The sequence below is a fragment of the Coregonus lavaretus genome (genome assembly GCF_964263955.1).
Source record: "Coregonus lavaretus genome assembly, contig: HAP1_SCAFFOLD_1075, whole genome shotgun sequence".
In the NCBI taxonomy this organism is placed as follows: domain Eukaryota; kingdom Metazoa; phylum Chordata; class Actinopteri; order Salmoniformes; family Salmonidae; genus Coregonus; species Coregonus lavaretus.
In genome coordinates, this window is record NW_028158905.1 from 15,823 (window position 1) to 37,157 (window position 21,335).

The 21,335-nt window shown below is 44.3% G+C and overlaps 1 protein-coding gene across 1 annotated transcript in view; it reads left to right on the forward strand.

The window, feature by feature from the left end:
- LOC311123492 (zinc transporter ZIP11-like) overlaps positions 1-21,335 on the forward strand; it is a 144,494-nt gene that overhangs the window by 6,939 nt on the left and 116,220 nt on the right. Inside the window, exon 2 of the mRNA XM_084197751.1 lies at positions 19,957-20,115. Coding sequence (XP_084053877.1) covers positions 19,960-20,115 — 156 coding nt within the window. The 5' untranslated portion in view covers positions 19,957-19,959. The remainder of the gene's footprint in view (positions 1-19,956; positions 20,116-21,335) is intronic.

Consider the following 21,335-nt stretch of genomic DNA (forward strand, 5'->3'; position numbering starts at 1 on the left):
ATTAAAAATCCTACAATGTGATTTTCTGGAAAAAAAATCTCAATTTGTCTGTCATAGTTGACGTGTACCTACGATGAAAATTACAGGCCTCTCTCATCTTTTTAAGTGGGAGAACTTGCACAATTGGTGGCTGACTAAATACTTTTTTTCCACACTGTAAGTTACGATGTGAAGACTAAACAGGATGCGCTTTCTGAAATTGTTTATCCAACATGTGGTTGCTTGAGGCTTGGTGCTTAGGAATCAGTAGGCTATTAAACAAACACTCAAAAAGGCAACAGAAGCAGGATCTGTCTTATTTCTGTAGATATACACTACCAGTCAAAAGTGTTAGAACACCTACTCATTCAAGGGTTTTTATTTATTTTTACTATTTTCTACATTGTAGAATAATAGTGAAGACATCAAAACTATGAAATAACACATATGGAATCATGTAGTAACCAAAAAAGTGTTAAACAAATCAAAATATATTTTATAATTGAGATTCTTCAAATAGCCACCCTTTGCATTGATGACAGCTTTGCACACTCCTGGCATTCTCTCAACCAGCTTCATGAGGTAGTCACCTGGAATGCATTTCAATTAACAGGTGTGCCTTGTTAAAAGTTTATTTGTGGAATTTCTTTCCTTCTTAATACGTTTTCAAGAACTTTAAAAGTTTATTCAAGTGCAGTCACAAAAACCATCAAGCGTTATGATGAAACTGGCTCTCATGAGGACCGCCACAGGAATGGAAGACCCAGAGTTACCTCTGCTGCAGAGGATAAAGTTCATTAGAGTTACCAGCCTCAGAAATTGCAGGCCAAATAAATGCTTCACCGAGTTCAAGTAACAGACACATCTCAATGTCAACTGTTCAGAGGAGACTGTGTGAATCAGGCCTTCATGGTCGCATTGCTGCAAAGAAATCACTATTAAAGGACACCAATAAGAAGAAGATACTTGCTTGGGCCAAGAAACAAGAGCAATGGACATTAGACCGGTTGAAATGTGTCCTTTGGTCTGGAGTCAAAATTTGAGATTTTTGGTTCCAACCGCCGTGGCTTTGTGAGACGCGGTGTGGGTGACCGTATGATCTCTGCGTGTGTATTTCCCACAGTAAAGCATGGAGGAGGAGGTGTTATGGTGTGGCGGTGCTTTGCTGGTGACACTGTCTGTGATTAATTTAGAACTCAAGGCACACTTAACTAGCATGGCTACCACAGCATTCTGCAGTGATACACCATCCCATCTGGTTTGGGCTTAGTGGGACTATTAGTTGGTTTTCAGCAGGACAATGACCCAACACACCTCCAGGCTGTGTAAGGGCTATTTTACCAAGAACAAGAGTGATGGAGTGCTGCATCAGATGACCTGGCCTCCAGAATCCCCCGACCTCAACCCAATTGAGATGGTTTGGGATGAGTCGGACCGCAGAGTGAAGGAAAAGCAGCCAACAAGTGCTCAGCATATGTGGGAACTCCTTCAAGACTCTTGGGAAAAACATTCCATGTGAAGCTTGTTGAGAGAATGCCAAGAGTGTGCAAAGCTGTCATCAAGGCAAAGGATGTCTATTTGAAGAATCTCAAATATAAAATATACTTTGATTTGTTTAACACTTTTTTGGTTACTACATGATTCCATATGTGTTATTTCATAGTTTTGATGTCTTCACTATTGTTCTACAATGTAGAAAATAGTAAATATAATGAAAAACCCTTGAATGAGTAGGTGTGTCCAAACTTTTGACTGGTACTCTATATATACGGAACAGAAATATAAATGCAACATGCAACAATTTCAATGATTTTACAGAGTTACAGTTCATATAAGGAAATCAGTCAATTGAAATAAATTAATTAGGCTCTAATCAATGGATTTCACATGAATGGGCAGGGGCTCAGCTATGGGTGGGTGTGGGAGGGCATAGGCCCACCCACTGGGGAGCCAGTCCCAGCCAATCAGAATGAGTATTTCCCCACAAATGGGCTTTATTACAGACAGAATTTCTCCTCAGTATCATCAGCTGTCCGGGTGGCTGGTCTCAGACGATCCCTCAGGTGAAGAATCCGGATGTGGAGGTCCTGTGCTGGCGTGGTAACACGTGGTCTGCGGTTTTGAGGCCGTTTGGATGTACTGCCAAATTCTCTAGAACGACGTTGGAGGCGGCTTATGGTAGAGAAATGAACAGTCAATTCTCTGGCAACAGCTCTGGTGGACATTCCTGCAGTCAGTATGCCAATAGCACTCTCCCTCAAAACTGTGGCATTGTGTTTTGTGAGATAACTACACATTTTTGAGTGGCCTTTTATTGTCCCCAGCACAAGGTGCACCTGTGTAATGATCATGCTGTTTAATCAGCTTCTTGATATGCCACACCTGTCAGTTGGATGAATTATCTTGGCAAAGGAGAAGTGCTCACTAACAGGGATGTAAACAAATTTCTGCACAATGAGACCAACACTTTACATGTTGCGTTTATATTTTTGTTCAGTATATATACTTTTTTTCAAATTGATACTTGGAGTCAAAGTATTGATATAATATCATCCAAAATAATATTGCGATATGTAACTATATCGATACTTTTTTCCGCCCGTCACTGCTGCCAAAGCCTCAGTGCGGTGGTCCTCTGTGTACTTAGCAAGAGCATGAGAGAGAGAGGGTGTTGGCACTGTGAGAGATGAATGTTGTAATTAGCTACAGGTAACGAGCTTGCCAAGTTGCTTATTGATTCAGGTGTCATGCATGGAATGCCCTTCTCAGGAGAAATAGTGCTTCTGAGGCTTCTGCATCAGACCCAGGTAGGGAGCATTCCTGTGTAGAAGAAACGTATTGTAATAACAATAACAAATTGAGATAGAAAAGAGTGAACCAGAGTGAAGGAAGAACTGAGGTTGATAATAATTTCTTTCTTCACACAATGTTGAAATTGAATAACTGAAAATCTGACTGGATACAATAGCTGATAATACAATCCTTCATCGGGTGCAAATTGGAATTTGAAACGAAGGAATTTCTTTACAGTTATTTGTAGTGGCTTTACATAATTGGATTCTTGTATGAAAGAGATTCTTACAATGCGAACCCTTGACTTTTTCCACATTTTGTTACGTTACAGCCTTATTCTAAAATGGATTGAAATATTTTTTCCCCTCATCAATCTACGCACAATACCCCATTATGACAAAGCAAAAACAGTTTTTTAGTCAATAGATGCAAATGTATTACAAATAAAAAAACATAAATACCTTATTTACGTAAGTATTCAGACCCTTTGCTATGAGACTCGAAATTTAGCTCAGGTGCGTCGTGTTTCCATTGATCATCCTTGAAATGTTTCTACAACTTGATTGGAGTCCACCTGTGGTAAATAAAATTGATTGGACATGATTTAAAAAGGCACACACCTGTCTATATAAGTTCCCACAGTTGACAGTGCATATCAGAGCAAAAACCAAGCCATGAGGTCAAAGGAATTGTCAGTAGAGCTCCGAGACAGGATTGTGTCATTGCACAGATCTGGGAAAGGGTACCAAAAAAAAAAAAAAACTTTGGGGCAGCATTGAAGGTCCCCAAAAACACAGTGGCCTCCATCATTCTTAAATGGAAGACGTTTTTGGAACCACCAACACTCATCTTATAGCTGGCCGCCCGGCCAAACTGAGCAATCGGAGGAGAAGGGCTTTGGTCAGGGAGGTGACCAAGAACCCGATGGTCCCTCTGATAGAGCTCCAGAGTTCGTCTGTGGAGATGGTTGAACCTTCCAGAAGGACAACCGTCTCTGCATCACTCCACCAATCAGGTCTTTATGGTAGAGTGGCCAGAAGTCACTCCTCAGTAAAAGGCACATGACAGCCCGCTTGGAGTTTGCCAAAAGGCACCTAAAGGACTCAGACCATGAAAAACAAGATTCTCTGGTCTGATGAAACCAAGATTAAACTCTTTGGCCTGAATGCCAAGCGTCTCGTCTGGAGGAAACCTGGCACAATCCCTACGGTGAAGCATGGTGGTGGCAGCATCATGCTGTGGGGATGTTTTTCAGCGGCAGGGACTGGGCGACTTGTCAGGATTGAGGGAAAAATGAACGGAGCAAAGAGAGATCCTTGATGAAAACCTGCTCCAGAGTGCTCAGGACCTCAGACTGGGGCGAAGGTTCACCTTCCAACAGGACAACAACCCTAAGCACACATCCAAGACAATGCAGGAGTGGCTTCGGGACAAGTCTCTGAATGTCCTTGAGTGGCCCAGCCAGAGCCCAGACTTGAACCCGATCGAACAGCTATTGACAGACCTGAAAAAAGCTGTGCAGTGACGCTCCCAATCCAACCTGACAGAGCTTGAGAGGATCTGCAGAGAAGAATGGGAGAAACTCCCCAAATACAGGTATGCCAAGCTTGTAGCATCATACCCAAGAAGGCTCAAGGCTGTAATCGCTGCCAAAGGTGCTTCAACAATGTACTGAGTAAAGGGTCTGAATACTTACAGTACCAGTCAAAAGTAGGTGTTCTAAAACTTTTGACCGGTTGTGTGTATGTGTGTGTATATATATATATATTTGTGAGTATGTGTGTGTATATGTGTGTGTGTGTGTATATATATATATATATATATATATATATATATATATATATATATATATATATATATATATATATATATATATATATATATATATATATATATATAAATAATGCACTCAGTCAGGGAACAGACATTGTATTGGGAAATGTGGTTATTATATTCTGATGAGAACAGGATATGTTCATCTTCTCCAAACCTTGAAATTATTATTTTTTATATGAAATGAAACAACAGCAAGGTTAATCAAGTGTCGTGTCTAATGGGTTCCAACTTCCATTAGTTATTTGTCTCTGTGCTTAGTTTGCATAGCCTGCCACAGTCGTCAAACAACTATCAGAATGATGGAACTTTGTGCTAAAAACTATTTAATTACGTTCATCTAGAGTTGCTCTAGGCGAAAATGAACACAACATAGAGGTGCTAATCAATCTAGCAAGCTGATTTTCAATTTGTGTTGTGTTTATTCAAATACACGGATTGGTTGTTTAGCAACAACATGACACATGCGCAATTATGGGGCAAAAAAGATGGGGTTGGCTTACATTGTTGACAACATGTAAACAGTATTTAATCTCCAATGTTTTTTGAAAACTTTTCTCCCCAATTCCGTGATATCCAATTGCGATCCAATTACGATCTTGTCTCATCGCTGCAACTCCCCAACGCATCGGGAGAGGCAAAGGTCGAGTCATGTGTCCTCTGAAACATGACCTGCCAAGCCGCGCTGCTTCTTAACACCCGCTTGCTTAACCCGGAAGCCAGCTGCACCAATGTGTCGGAGGAAACACTGTTCAACTGACGACCGATTTCAGCTTGCAGGCACCCGGCCTGCCACAAGGAGTCACTATAGCACGATGAGCCCAGTAAAGCTCCCCCGGCCAAACCCTCCCCTAACCTGGACGACGCTGGGCCAATTGTGTGCCGCCCTATGGGACTCCTGATCACGGCTGGTTGTGACACAGCCTGGGATCAAACCCCAGGCTGTAGTGACGCCGCAACACTCCGATACAGTGCCTTAGACCGCTGCGCCATTCGGGAGTCGTTTACTGAGAACATACATAAAATAATAATAATAATAAATACATTTGCCCAATGAGCACTTGTTGTCTCTCATACATTTCTACAGTTGTTGGTTAGGTAGCTAGCACATTCTTTGCCATATTAGCATAGACTTGAAATCAGTCAAAACACTTTAAAACAAGTGCCTAGTCACTTTACCTCTACCTATGTGTACATAGCTACATGTACATTTACATTTACATTACATTTACGTCATTTAGCAGACGCTCTTATCCAGAGCGACTTACAAATTGGTGCATTCACCTTACATAGCTACATCAATTAACTCGTACCCCTGCACATCGACTCAATACTAGAACTCCCTTTATATAGCCATGTTGTTTTTACTCATTGTTGTTATTCACTGTGTATTTATTCCTCGTATCACTATTTCTATTGTTATTATAATTTTATTATAAACCTTTTTACACGTACCAACAAACGGGTGCGATCATTAAACAGTGATCCCTGCAGCGTACACTCAAACCGGTGTGATTAGAATGCTTATTTAGAACGGCCAGTTTCGACTGATGCAACAGTCAGCGTTTGAGCTGGCCACACTGTTTTTTCACAGAAACATTTTGCACAAACACAGTCCTTACAAAGTTATGTCGTGAATATCACCAGTTTATTTTTGGATCCAATATTCAGACATTCACAGCAGTAAAAACAAAATCATCCAAACAGGGAAATGTAGGCTACATTACTCCTAGCGCTAACTGAGGAAAGATTGACATACACAAACGGTCATATTTAGCTAACTCTCATCTGACAGAAACCACAATATGAATTAGCTAATAGCAATTACTATTTACAATTCATCACATCACGGGTGAGCTCACTATTGATTGAAATAATTTAGTAAAATACTTTCTAAAAACCAAAAGTAATTCGACAATACGTAGTTTGTGTGCGCCACCATGTTTGTTTTTTCGCGCCAACCACAGATAAGAAGACAAGATGAGTTTGGTCTGTTTGCAGTATGCATGTTGAAGGAGGTGTGTCGTCTACGATCATTCACTTCCAGAAGTTTACTTGAAAAATTAGTGAACCCTTCCTACACCTCATTATAACATCTTTGGTCAGACAGATGTTTACGTGACACCCAGAATGCATTGTATAATGTCAACAAACATGGCGCCACACATAGCTGGCCAATAGCTTAGCATTAGCTCATCATAAGCAATACAACCTTCAAAAAAGTATTTTACACACATCATAGGTATCCATTACAATCTATGCAATAATCGGAATGAATTATTTGTCACCAGTACTTGAAAACATGTGAATAAAATGTAAATACATTATGCTCCATACATACATACTCTATGCTACAGTAGAAACAACATGATATACAGAAACTAAGGCACTTTCTTTGAAAGGAACACACACATGTCCAAAGTTATTATTTGTAAGGAAAACAACAAAGGCAATGCGAGCGCCAGCCAGAAAATGTGCCAGCTCATGCAAGACTGCGCAAATGTCTGCATACTTGATCTGCGGAAACACTGGGGAGGTGCTTGGGCTCTCCTCTGGTGGAAGAGAGAAGAAGGTTGTCCGGCTCAGTAAAGCCTCAAACATAAATTGTCCGCAACAGTGAAACGGGCTACTTCTATCTGAATTAATGAGGAGGCAGACAAACACCTCAATTCAAATTATTGTTAGAAAATAAAATGTGTTAGAAAATAATTTGAAATTGACAAATTGAAACACAGCCTATAGATAATTAGCAGGCAGCGAGTGTTAACTGTCCTGTTGTGTAACAGTCACATTTTGGAACAGAGTGCATTCTGACATAACGTGCATAAAACAACTCACGCTGGGGCGACCGTTAGAGATATTTGGAACCCACATGTGAAAAGGTTAACTCTGCATTGTTGGAAAAGGACCCGTAATTAAACATTTCACAGTTAGTCTACACCTGTTTATGAAAAAGTGACAAATACATTTGATTTGATTAGGTATCAAGAACAATATACAGAAGAACTAGCTGAAAAGAGCCGCCTACGATTCCCCACATGGTAGCTTTTTGTCCATCAAGAATCACAACAAAACTCAGCCTTCGGCCAACGCGCATTGTTTTTGTGACGTTGTCAGCTAACCCGTTCGTAGGGTAAAAACAGGTCTTCTGACTTCTGTGGTATTTGTCAACTTAATGCAGAGAATTTAGGCCTAGCCCAGACAGACTCTCTGAAATTAGGGTAAGCGTACCTATTAAGCCCACGTACCCATTCAGCCCACTTCCATATTTGGATTGAAATAAAAAATGTTCTGCTATTTAATATTTCAACCAATTCATTTCGTTGTTATATCCATACATTTTTATTCTAATCCAATCAGATGTTTTATTATTAAGTTATATACAGTTATTTGTAAGTTCCCAGTAGTGGACAACTTCAAAGCTACAAAAAAACTCAGAAAAACACATTTTTCAGATATTTTATGTACCTTCTCAGATAAGTGATCATACTTTATGTAAAATTAAGAGATGAATGTGCTGATATACATCGAGGGAAAAAAGTATTTGACCCCCTGCTGATTTTGTACGTTTTCCACCTGACAAAGCCATGATCAGTCTATAATTTCAATGGTAGGTTTATTTGAATAGTGAGAGACAGAATAACAACAAAAAAATCCAGAAAAACGCATGTCAAAAATGTTATTAATTAATTTGCATTTTAATGAGGGAAATAAGTATTTGACCCCTCTGCAAAACATGACTTAGTACTTGGTGGCAAAACCCTTGTTGGCAGTCACAGAGGTCAGACGTTTCTTGTAGTTGGCCACCAGGTTTGCACACATCTCAGGAGGGATTTTGTTCCACTCCTCTTTGCAGATCTTCTCCAAGTCATTAAGATTTCGAGGCTGACGTTTGGCAACTCAAACCTTCAGCTCCCTCCACAGATTTTCTATGGGATTAAGGTCTGGAGACTGGCTAGGCCACTCCAGGACCTTAATGTGCTTCTTCTTGAGCCACTCCTTTGTTGCCTTGGCCGTGTGTTTTGGGTCATTGTCATGCTGGAATATCCATCCACGACCCATTTTCAATGCCCTGGCTGAGGGAAGGAGGTTCTCACCCAAGATTTGACGGTACATGGCTCCGTCCATCGTCCCTTTGATGCTGTGAAATTGTCCTGTCCCCTTAGCAGAAACCCCCCCCCCCAAAGCATAATGTTTCCACCTCCATGTTTGACGGTGGGGATGGTGTTCTTGGGGTCATAGGCAGCATTCCTCCTCCTCCAAACACGGCGAGTTGAGTTGATGCCAAAGAGCTCCATTTTGGTCTCATCTGACCACAACACTTTCACCCAGTTCTCCTCTGAATCATTCAGATGTTCATTGGCAAACTTCAGACTGGCCTGTATATGTGGTTTTTTGAGCAGGGGGACCTTACGGGCGCTGCAGGATTTCAGTCCTTCACGGCGTAGTGTGTTACCAATTGTTTTCTTGGTGACTATGGTCCCAGCTGCCTTGAGATCATTGACAAGATCCTCCCGTGTAGTTCTGGGCTGATTCCTCACCGTTCTCATGATCATTGCAACTCCACGAGGTGAGATCTTGCATGGAGCCCCAGGCCGAGGGAGATTAACAGTTATTTTGTGTTTCTTCCATTTGTGAATAATCGCACCAACTGTTGTCACCTTCTCACCAAGCTGCTTGGCGATGGTCTTGTAGCCCACTCCAGCCTTGTGTAGGTCTACAATCTTGTCCCTGACATCCTTGGAGAGCTCTTTGGACTTGGCCATGGTGGAGAGTTTGGAATCTGATTGATTGATTGCTTCTGTGGACAGGTGTATTTTATACAGGTAACAAGCTGATATTAAGAGCACTCCCTTTAATAGTGTGCTCCTAATCTCAGCTCGTTACCTGTATAAAAGACACCTGGGAGCCAGAAATCTTTCTGTTTGAGAGGGGGTCAAATACTTATTTCCCTCATTAAAACACAAATCAATTTATAACATTTTTGACATATGTTTTTCTGGATTTTTTTGTTGTTATTCTGTCTCTCACTGTTCAAATAAACCTACCATTAAAAGTATAGACTGATCATTTCTTTGTCAGTGGGCAAACGTACAAAATCAGCAGGGGATCAAATACTTTTTTCCCTCACTGTATGCACATTATTTTTGTATTTTTTCTGGCAATTGCAAATATGTTTTTTTTATTGTATTAGTCATGCCTGCATGTCAGTCACACAGTAGCAACATAACTTGGTGAACTACAACAAGAGAATAGATTTCATTTTAGATTCCGTCTCTCACAGTTGAAGTGTACCTATGATAACAATTACAGACCTCTACATGCTTTGTAACTAGGAAAACCTGCAAAAAAACAACGAAGTCCAGAGTTTATTCCGTTTACATATATAAAACACACCCAGCGTGAAAACGAAACTATAACAAGGGAAAATATTCCACCTTGGCAAATACAACTGGAAGAGTAGCTGAACCAAGCTACTTGCTCTCACAACAAACAATCACGCACAAAGACAAGGGGAACAGAGGGAACACTTATACACATACTAATTAGGGGAATGAGCACCAGGTGTGTGTGATTGACAAGACAAGACATGACAAGTGGAGTGATGAAAATGGGATCATCAGTAGCTAGTAAGCCGGTGACGACGAATGCCAAAACCTGCCCGAACGAGGAGGGGAGGCAGCCTCGGTGGAAGTTGTGACAGTACCCCCCCCCCCCCCACCTTGACGCGCGGCTCCAGCAGTGCGCCGACCCCGGGGACGGCCAGGAGGCGCGGAGCAGAGCGAGTCTGATGGCGTCGGTGGAAATCCCTCAACAGGGAGGGATCGAGGATGTCCCTCCTTGGCACCCAGCACCGTTCCTCCGGACCGTACCCCTCCCACTCCACGAGATACTGAAGGCCACCCACCCGACGCCTCGAATCCAGTATGGAACAGACCGAGTACGCCGGGGTCCCCTCGATGTCCAGAGGAGGTGGAGGAACCTCCCGCACCTCAGACTCCTGGAGCGGACCAGCTACCACCGGCCTGAGGAGAGACACATGAAACAAGGGGTTAATACGGTAATCAGGGGGGAGTAACAACCTGTATGTAACCTCGTTTATCCTCCTCAGGACTTTAAATGGCCCCACAAACCGCGGGCTCAGCTTCCGGCAGGGCAGGCGGAGGGGTAGATTCCGTGTCGAGTGCCAGACCCGATCCCCCGGTACGAAAACCGGGGCCTCCCTGCGGTGGCGGTCAGCGTTCACCTTCTGACGACGCACGGCGTGCTGGAGGCAAACATGGGCAGCGTCCCAAGTCTCCTCCGCGCGCCGAAACCAGTCATCCACCGCAGGAGCCTCAGTCTGGCTCTGGTGCCACGGTGCCAGGACCGGTTGGTAACCCAAAACACATTGGAAGGGTGTTAGGTTAGTGGAGGAGTGGCGGAGAGAGTTCTGAGCATATTCCCAGACGTTCCACGAACGCCTTCCAGACTCTAGACGTGAACTGGGGACCTCGGCCGGACACTATATCCTCTGGTACCCCGTAGTGCCGGGCAGAGGAAGGAGGCGGCAGGACTTCTAAAAGCGATCCACAATGACCAGGATAGTGGTGTTACCTTGGGAGAGATGAAGATCAGTAAGAAAATCAATACTAAGGTGAGACCATGGTCGTTGTGGAACTGGTTAAGGTTGTAGCTTACCCGCTGGGAGGTGCCTTGGCGTCTTACTCTGGGCGCACACTGAGCATGAGGAAACATACACCCTCACGTCCTTAGCCAAGGTAGGCCACCAGTACTTCTCGGTCAGGCAGCGCATTGTACGACCGATACCTGGATGACCAGAGGAGGGTGACGTGTGTGCCCAGTAGATCAGACGATCACGAATAAGCGCAGGCACGTACTGCAGCCCAGCTGGACACTGCGGTGGAGATGGATCTGTTCGTAATGCCTGCGCTATATCCGCGTCCATCGCCCATACTACCGGCGCAACAATGCATGAGGCTGGGAGTATGGGGGTGTTGTCTCTGGGCCTCTCCTCTGTGTCATACAGCCAAGACAGTGCGTCTGCCTTCACGTTCTTCGTACCCGGAATGTATGAGAGTGTGAAATCAAACTGGGTGAAGAAGAGGGCCCACCTGGCCTGGCGAGGATTCAGCCTCCTCGCTGCCCAAATGTACTCCAGGTTACGGTGGTCTGTCCAGACGAGGAAAGGGTGTTTTGCCCCTTCGAGCCAATGCCTCCACACCGTCAAAGCTCGGACAACAACCAGCAGCTCCCGATCACCAACGCCGTAGTTCTGCTCCGCCGAGCTGAGTTTCTTCGAAAAGAAGGCACAGGGGCGTAGCTTTGGTGGTGTGCCAGAGCGTTGGGATAAGACTGCGCCTATCCCTACCTCGGACGCATCCACCTCCACTGTGATGGATCGGGGTGAGCCAGTACCGGGGCAGAGGTGAACAGACCCCGCAACACACCTTCCAGCAGGACAATGACCCTAAGCATACTGCTAAAGCAACACTCAAGTGGTTTAAGGGGAAACATTTAAATGTCTTGGAATGGCCTAGTCAAAGCCCAGACCTCAATCCAATTGAGAATCTGTGGTATGACTTAAAGATTGCTGTACACCAGCGGAACCCATCCAATTTAAAGGAGCTGGAGCAGTTTTGCCTTGAAGATTGGGCAAAAATACCAGTGGCTAGATGTGCCAAACTTATAGAGACATACCCCAAGAGACATGCAGCTGGAATTGCTGCAAAAGGTGGCTCTACAAAGTATTGACTTTGGGGGGGTGAATAGTTATGCACGCTCAAGTTTTCTGTTATTTTGTCTTATTTCTTGTTTGTTTCACCCCCAAAAATATTTTGTCATCTTCAAAGTGGTAGGCATGTTGTGTAAATCAAATGATACAAACCTCCAAAAAAATCAATTTTAATTCCAGGTTGTAAGGCAACAAAATAGGAAAAATGCTTAGGAAGACAAGTTGAACTAATTAACAACAATAACAGTACAGCAAATGTTGTAAGTTGCGTGTGTTATGGTCTTTATGCATGGCTTTTTATCCACAGAGGGCCAGTGTGGGTGCAGGTGTTTGTTCTAACCAAGCAATAACACCTGATTAAACTAATAATGTCTTGATTGAAGTCTATAATTAGTTGATAAGTTGAATCAGGTATGTACTGGTTGGCAAGAACAAAAAGCCTAAGTCCACATTGATCTCTGTGGATACAATTGGACACCCACCTGTTATGAGTACTACTTTCATGATGAATAGTAAAAATTAGTTTATTTTAATACATTTAGGGGAGATAAATATAGTCACATACATTCGGTACCCATTAAGCCCAGTCCGGGCATTTCACATATTTTATCTTTTTTTTAAAATGTCTTATAAAATATTTTAAGTAAAGTAATAAAACTTCACATGATAGATTTTTTCATTTTATCTCCGCTTACAAAAAATAGGGCTGTATAAACTTTTGGTGGCTTAATAGGTACACTTACCCTATGTTTTTCTCTACTGTCTTTGTGTCCCAGAACTCAGACCTGATGTTTTCTCACGTCACATAGGCTAGGATACATTGTTATCCTGAATGTTGTACTGTCCTTGGACATTTATCCATCGTTTCACCAGTGGGTTCAGACAATGACTCATACTGTGTTTCATAAAGTGTCGTCCTCAGCTTTGTGTTGCTTGTAGAGTTAAACAAACAGGGTGTTCTGTAGGGATGAAAAGCATTCAAGGTGATTTAAAGCTCAATTTATGGTCTGTGAGAAGTTCCATTCCTACAGTGTATGACACACAACCCTGGCTTGATTTAGGTCTATTGTGAATGTGCCTTTGACATTCTAGTGTGTTAACAAACCAAAAAAGGTAAAAACATAGTAAATGAATAGCAGGGTTCCATTATTGCATCTTTCACATTTTCCATCCACTTCCAGTATGGTCCTGGATACTCCAAGCGATGCTGGCAGACGTATTAGCCTAGCTGTAGGCTTGGACATGCTCAGACTTCTGCAGCAGAGAACCTTTCACTAAGTTGTATGAGACTCCAGCCACCCTAGTCATAGACTGTTCTCTCTGCTACCACATGGCAAGCGGTACAGCTTAACAGCTTCTACCCCCAAGCCATAAGACTCCTGAACAGCTAATCAAATGGCTACCCGGAATATTTGAATTGTCCACCCCCCCCCCCCCATGAATATTAGAGCACTATGGTTGTCCTTGCAACTTTAACAGTATTTTCAGTTTTCTCTTACTGAAAAATGCATCTAGCCTACATGGATTCTTTGATCAATTGAGAGAATATGATACAGGTCATTGCTTCTTCTGCCTCGCGCCTCAGTAAACAACAGTCCATAAATGCTATCAAGATTGTGTAGCCTGTTTGAATGAACTCCGGATTATGCACAGCTTGTTGTTATTTTTAGTGTTGAAGTTGGATGCCTAGGTATCCATAAAATGTGTCTGCTTATGAAGAAATTTGATTTCTTAACACGCTGAAGCCAGATCAACCCTCACTGCTAGGCCTAATTGTGCAATATCCTGAGATTGGAAGTGCTCTGACATAAAATATACTGAACAAAAATATAAACACAACATGCAACAATTTCAGAGATTTTAGTGAGTTACAGTTCTCTTTCGTATTTAGAGGTAGGCTAATAACCTCCTTTAAAACATACAGCCCAATCTATTAACACATTTTACACCCTTTAATAAGATGAATTATTAGACTTGAACAGGCTAGGGCTCTGAGCTATTGGCAGAGTTTGTCATCTTCATAGTCATCCAATTATAATTGCTGCCAATTATTTGTGGACAATTTGAGAGAAATAAGCTTTTTGTGTGTATGGAATATTTTTGGGATATTTTATTTCAGCTCATGAAACATGGGACCAACACTTTACTTGTTGCGTTTATATTTTTGTTCAGTATAACTTGGGCTTTACAATGAGAAATTCTGCTTTGAAAGTTGATAAACGTGTAACCTCCCTTTTGAGAAAATGGCCCTTGAATGTTTTGGTAAACCTACTGGACAGCTCTTCTGTGTCTACACCCATTGAGCATTGTTCACACCCTCTTAAGCCTTAGCCCCACCGATCTCTTTAAGGATTCACATGTGAGGCCATGTACTAAACAACCAAATATTTCAAGACTAAAGGCTGGTTTATACTACGTCTATCGACAGTTGTCACAGTGACATCATGAACATTCTTTTGTCGTCCGACATCAAACTTGTCGTTGTTGTTATGAAAAAGTATAAAAACAAAAACTACAGGCTGGAGGTCCAAAATGGCATAACTGTATTTTAACACCAGGAAACCCACCCGTTTAAAAATGAATTTAGTATATATCAATCTAGCAAACCAGGCAACTAAAAGCAACTTAACAACGTTTTGGTTTGTTTCTAGCTTGTTAGCTAGATAGCTAATGTTAAGTTAGCTGGATAGCCAGTTCAAATAATTGCCTTGTCATAGAGCTGACATCGTCTTCACTTTAGCTCATTTGTCTTCCTTATTACAGGAAAATAACTATGGTTACTTGCATAGTGGAGTCTTTTGTTTAGACATGTAGCTAGCTAGCTAGCTAGCTAAACAATGAGCCATAATCCCAAGTCAAAACGTTACTACCCCAAGATCATGCTGTTTAGATACAGAATTGAAGACTGTAAGACTGTCATTCAAAAAAGGTGTGACCAACCAATCCAGCAGCTTTGGTTATGATTCAGTTTGGGATTGGTTGGTTCCCGAAATTCTCAGGTTTTCCAGAAATCCCTGTTGGAAGATTCCTGGAATCTGGCATAAATAAACAGTACATCCACCAATCCTCCAACCAGGATTTCTAGAAAACCTAGGCATTTTGGGAAAGTTACCGAAATTTTGAAAGCCTAGGATTGTTGCTCTCTGGATGGAGCTAGTAGTTCATTGACAGCTGAGTTCAGTTGAAGCAGAAGTAAGCCTTATGTTGTCAATATATTCTACTGTGGGTTAATTGATTTGACTAGTGTCTTCTCTGTGACCATCTAACCAATATCATCTTATTTATTTGGCGCTCAATTGGTTATTTTATTTATTATTTTCAGCCAATTGTTGAAAGTATGTGTCAGTAGATTGCCTTTGTTTCCTTTCATCAAGTGATTTTCTTCCTGTTAGTGACCAGATGCCATTGCTGGCTGTTTGAGATTCTTTCAAATCAAATCTATTTGTCACATTCTTTCTAGACAACAGGTGTAGACTAACAGTGAAATGCTTACTTACGGGTCTTTTCCCCTCTGTAATGAACTGTATAGTTTACTCCTAATCAAATCCAATAATTGCTTTTTGGAACCCTTTTCGTTATCTGCTAATGAAACCATGATGAATACAAATGGTTTTGATTATTTTTGCGGTGTCCACACAAACACTCAACACTGGTTTATATAAGTATTCACAGTCCTGTGTCAATACTTTGTCGAAGCACCTTTGGCGGTGAGTACTGCTTTGAGTTGTCTTGGGTATGTCTGTATCAGCTTTGCACACCTGGATTTGGGGATTTTCACCCATTCTTCCTTGCCAATTTTCTCAAGCTCTGTTAAAATAGATGGGGAGTGGCGGTGAACAGCCATCTTGAAGTCTTTCCACTGATTTTCAATGGGATACAAGTCTGGGCTTTGGCTGAGCCACTCAAGGACTTTCACATTCTTGTTCTGAAGCCATTCCAGAGTTGATTTGGCTGGATGCTTGTGGTCATTGTCCTGTTGGAATGTAAATCTTCGCCTCAGTCTAAGGTCGTTTGCATTCTGAAGCAGGTTCTCATCAAGGATTTGGCTCCATTCATTGTTCCCTCTATCCTTACCAGTCTCCCAGTCCCTGCCGCTGAAAAGCATCCCCATAGCATGATGCTGCCACCACAATGCTTCACAGTAGGGATGGTGTTAGACGGGTGATGAGCTGTGCCTGGTTTTCTCCAGAAATAGCGCTTTGCATTCAGGACAAAGAGTTCAATTTGTGTCTTATCAGACCCCAGAATATCCAGGTGTGCTGTCGTGCCTTTTTCTCTGGATTGGCTTCCATCTGGCTGCTCTGTCATAAAGCCCAGATTGGTGAAGTGCTATAGAGACTGTTGTCCTTCTGGCAGGTTCTCCCATATCAGCCAATAAACTCTGTAGTTCTGTCGGAGTGGTCATTGGGTTCTTGGTCACCTCCCTGACAAAGGTCCTTCTTGCCCGGTTGCTCACTTTGGTCGGACGGCCAGCTCTAGGCACAGTCTGGGTAGTTCCATTTTTTTCAATTTCCCAATGATGGCGACCACTGTGCTCTTGGAAAATGTCAACACTCTAGAAATGGTTTTATTCCCTTCCCCAGATATACAGTACCAGTCAAATGTTTGGACACACCTACTCATTCAAGGGTTTTTCTTTATTTTTACTATTTTCTACATTGTAGAATAATAGTGAAGACATCAGAACTATGAAATAACACATATGGAATCATGTAGTAACCAAAAAAGTGTTAAACAAATCAAAATATATTTTATATTTCAGATTCTTCAAAGTAGCCACCCTTTGCCTTGACAGCTTTGCACACGCTTGGCATTCTCTCAACCAGCTTCATGAGGTAGTCACCTGGAATGCATTTCAATTAACAGGTGTGCCTTGTTAAAAGTTAATTTGTGGAATTTCTTTCCTTCTTAATGCGTTTTAGCCAATCAGTTGTGTTGTGAAAAGGTAGGGGTGGTATACAGAAGATAGCCCTATTTGGTAAAATACCATATTATGCCAAGAACAGCTCAAATTAGCAAAGAGAAACGACAGTCCATCATTACTTTAAGACATGAAGGTCAGTCAATCCTTGTTTTTTCCTAGGGGGCACTGATGCTCCCAAATAAAAATTCCAGGTAGCACAGTAACATTTTTAGGCGCGTATGCGACCAAAATCGTAGCACTGTAGAGCCCTGACTCACACTCCCTGCCGGCTCAGGAGGAACGAGGGCCGATACCGCAGATGTGTGTATACATTATTCAATCATCCTCCCCATGTGTACTGTTGAAAGTGCCAGGGCCCATAGGGATGTGTGTGTGTGACGTTTTCCAGAGGACGTGTTTGTGTGTTAGTGTACATGTAAAATCAAATCTTCCATGGGTAAACAGAGTGTCACGCCCTGGCTCTGGGGACACTGTTATGTTGAGCCAGGGTGTGTAGATCTATGTTCTCTATTTCTATGTTGGCCTGAGTGACTCCCAATCAGAGGCAACGAGTGTCAGCTGTTTGCTGGTTGTCTCTGATTGGGAGCCATATTTAAACTGTCGGTTTTTCCTTTGGTTTTTGTGGGTTCTTGTTTCAAGTTGGTTGTGTTTGACCGTGTACTGTCACGTTACCGTCTTTGTTGTTTTGATCGCGTTTCGCTCAATAAAGAGTATGTTTGCCTGCAACGCTGCGCCTTGGTCCTCCTCATTGGTAGACGATCGTGACAGAAGAACCCACCAAGACAGGACCAAGCAGCGTGAAGAGCAGAGAGGTTGGTCTATGGAGCAGTGGAGTAGGAGTCTCGACTGGGCCAAGCCAAGTGAGGAGCAGAAAGGTTGGACTTTGAAGCAGTGGAGTGAGTGTCTGGCTAGAGACATGGAGGCCTGGTCCAAGAGGAGAGCCGGCCAGAAAATTTTTAGGGGGGGGCTCACGACGTGGACGTCGGGGCAGCAGGAGGCCGCGATTGAGCGGTCCAGCGGGTTGGCAGAGGAGGCCGCCAGGTTAAGGGGGCCACTGGTCACTAAGGGGAAGGAAAGTGTGGAGGCACGGCGAGAGGTACTGGGGTGTGTTACCAGTCCGGTCCGGCCCGTTCCTGATCCCCGCGTAGGGCCAGGGGTGTGTGTCCCCAGTGTGGTCCGGTCTGTTCCTGTTCCTCGCATCGAGCCTGTGGTGCGCGTCGCCAGCCCGGTCCGGCCTGTTCCTGCTCTCCGCATCGAGCCTGTGGTGCGCGTCGGCAGCCCGGTCCGGCCTGTTCCTGCTCTCCGCATCGAGCCTGTGGTGCGCGTCGCCAGCCCGGTCCGGCCTGTTCCTGCTCTCCGCATCGAGCCTGTGGTACGCTTCGTCAGCCCAGTCCGGCCCATTCCTGCTCCCCGCACCACAGACTGTGGTGCGTCTCGTCAGCCCAGCTCGGCCCATTCCTGCTCCCCGCACCAAGTCTCTGGTGCGTTTCGTCAGCCCGGCTCGGCCCATTCCTGCTCCCCGCACCAAGTCTGTGGTGCGTTTCGTCAGCCCTGTTCGGCCCGTTCCTCCTCCACGCACCAAGCCAGGGGTGCGCATCGTCAGCCCGGTCCGGTCCATTCCTGCTCCACGCACCAAGCCAGGGGTGCGTATCGTCAGCCCGGTCCGGCCAGTTGCTACTCCACGCACCAAGCCAGGGGTGCGCATCGTCAGCCCGGTCCGGTCCATTCCTGCTCCACGCACCAAGCCAGGGGTGCGTGTCGTCAGTCCGGCTCCGGCCAGCGGGGCCAGACCGGACCAGGGGTACTTTGGGGGGTTGGAGAGGGAGTGGGGATCAGGCCCAGAGCCGGATCCGCCGCCAAGGCGGAGTGCCCACCCGGTCCCTCCCCTGTGGTATTTAGTTGGCGCGGTCAGAGTCCGCGCCTTTAGGGGGGGGTACTGTCACGCCCTGGCTCTGGGGACACTGTTATGTTGAGCCAGGGTGTGTAGATCTATGTTCTCTATTTCTATGTTGGCCTGAGTGACTCCCAATCAGAGGCAACGAGTGTCAGCTGTTTGCTGGTTGTCTCTGATTGGGAGCCATATTTAAACTGTCGGTTTTTCCTTTGGTTTTTGTGGGTTCTTGTTTCAAGTTGGTTGTGTTTGACCGTGTACTGTCACGTTACCGTCTTTGTTGTTTTGATCGCGTTTCGCTCAATAAAGAGTATGTTTGCCTGCAACGCTGCACCTTGGTCCTCCTCATTGGTAGACGATCGTGACACAGAGACATCTATAGCTACAAGGTCTTGGAGAATTGTGCTAACCCTCCAGTTACTGTCCACTCAAAATGTATCACTCGAAGGAAACCTTCCACTGACTCACAGTTGCAGATACGACTTGGAGAGCTGGATCTCTTTAGCAAGATTTCTTCAGGCCTATTTGAATTTGAGGCAGTGGTTGTTTTTTTGGCCTCTGTCCCTTTTCGTTATTTGTGTTACTGCATTAAATTCATGCCAAATGTTGCTGACGGAATGGGGGTCACCTTTATCATTGCACAACAGACCTGTTCCAAAAGAGTGAGATCCCCCGAGGACTTTCTCTATTGGCTTTTTTATTTTGAGGCCAACTGAACTTCCCCACTCTGAGCAGAAGCCGACTGGGCACAGCAGATAATAATGCAAACTAACTGTTACTTCCTTTTTGCTTCACCCTCAGGTGATGTTGGCGGCGTCCTATTGGTCGTTGCTGGCGCCGGCCATAGACATGGCAGAGGATTCGGGGAAGTACGGCTCGTTTGCGTTCGTCCCTGTGGCGGTGGGCTTCGCCCTGGGCGCGGCCTTCGTCTACCTGGCTGACCTCATGATGCCTGCTCTGGTGAGTCCTGCTGCAGCTGCAGCCTCCCGGAGATGAATCTCCTTCACACATATGGTACATACCACTCTGTCATGTCATGTCATGTCATGTCAAACACAATAGCCCAAAAGGTTGGCCTCAATACATTGTTTGCACATACACCACAGGTAATATCAATGAATGAAGCTTTATTTATATAGCACATTTCTTACAACAAATGCAATTTAAAGCGCTTAGCAAATAAAATGTAGGTATACCTGTTGGAAATTAGGTGAGAGAGAGAGAGAGAGAGAGAGAGAGAGAGAGAGAGAGGAGAGAGAGAGAGGAGAGAGAGAGAGAGAGAGAGAGAGAGAGAGAGAGAGAGAGAGAGAGAGAGAGAGAGAGAGAGAGAGAGAGAGAGAGAGAGAGAGAGAGAGAGAGAGAGAGAGAGAGAGAGAGAGAGAGAGAGAGAGAGAGAGAGAGAGAGAGAGAGAGAGAGAGAGAGAGAGAGAGAGAGAGAGAGAGAGAGGAGATAGAGAGAGAGAGAGAGAGAGAGAGAGAGAGAGAGAGAGAGAGAGAGAGAGAGAGAGAGAGAGAGAGCACTGATTATAGGCGTAAACACAAATCATTACGGTTGTCCCCACCATCTTCTTCCTCTCCTGCTCCTCTCCCCTGGTTTCCCCAGTGATGACAGTGGGAGGACGGAGCAGCGTGGAATCGGGGGGAGACTCAGGGGTCTTGGCTGTGGGCTGGGTTGCCCCTCTGGGGGGTCGGACCGGGCTGTTTGGACAGCTGCTGGTGTCACTTTTACTGGCTCCTGGGCAAACACTGGGCCCTGAATGATAGAGAGAGAGAGGGGAGCAGAACGGTGGAGGAGGCAGTGCCAGCCTAGCGGCAGCAGCACCCAAGTCCGTCGACCCCCATTCTGACCCCCCTCAACCTGGTGATGAGGATGCCCTGTTCCTGGAAGTCTCTGCATCTATCTCTCTCTCTTTCTCTTCCCTATCAATGCTACTGTTTCCCCAGTCCCGGTCTTTTGTGCGCCAGCAGTGTTTCTAGGATAAGGGAAAGCAATCGACAGGTGGTTGGGTGACTGTGGAGCCAGCTGTTGCAGGATTAAGTGTCATAGGACCATGAACTGTATCTCCGTATGTGGGAGCAAGGGCTTTGTCAGCGAGATGATACTGACTTAACTGGACCTGATCAAACACTATAGGCCCATATCTTTTTCTTGTATCTTTTCTCCACTACCTGTCTTGCAC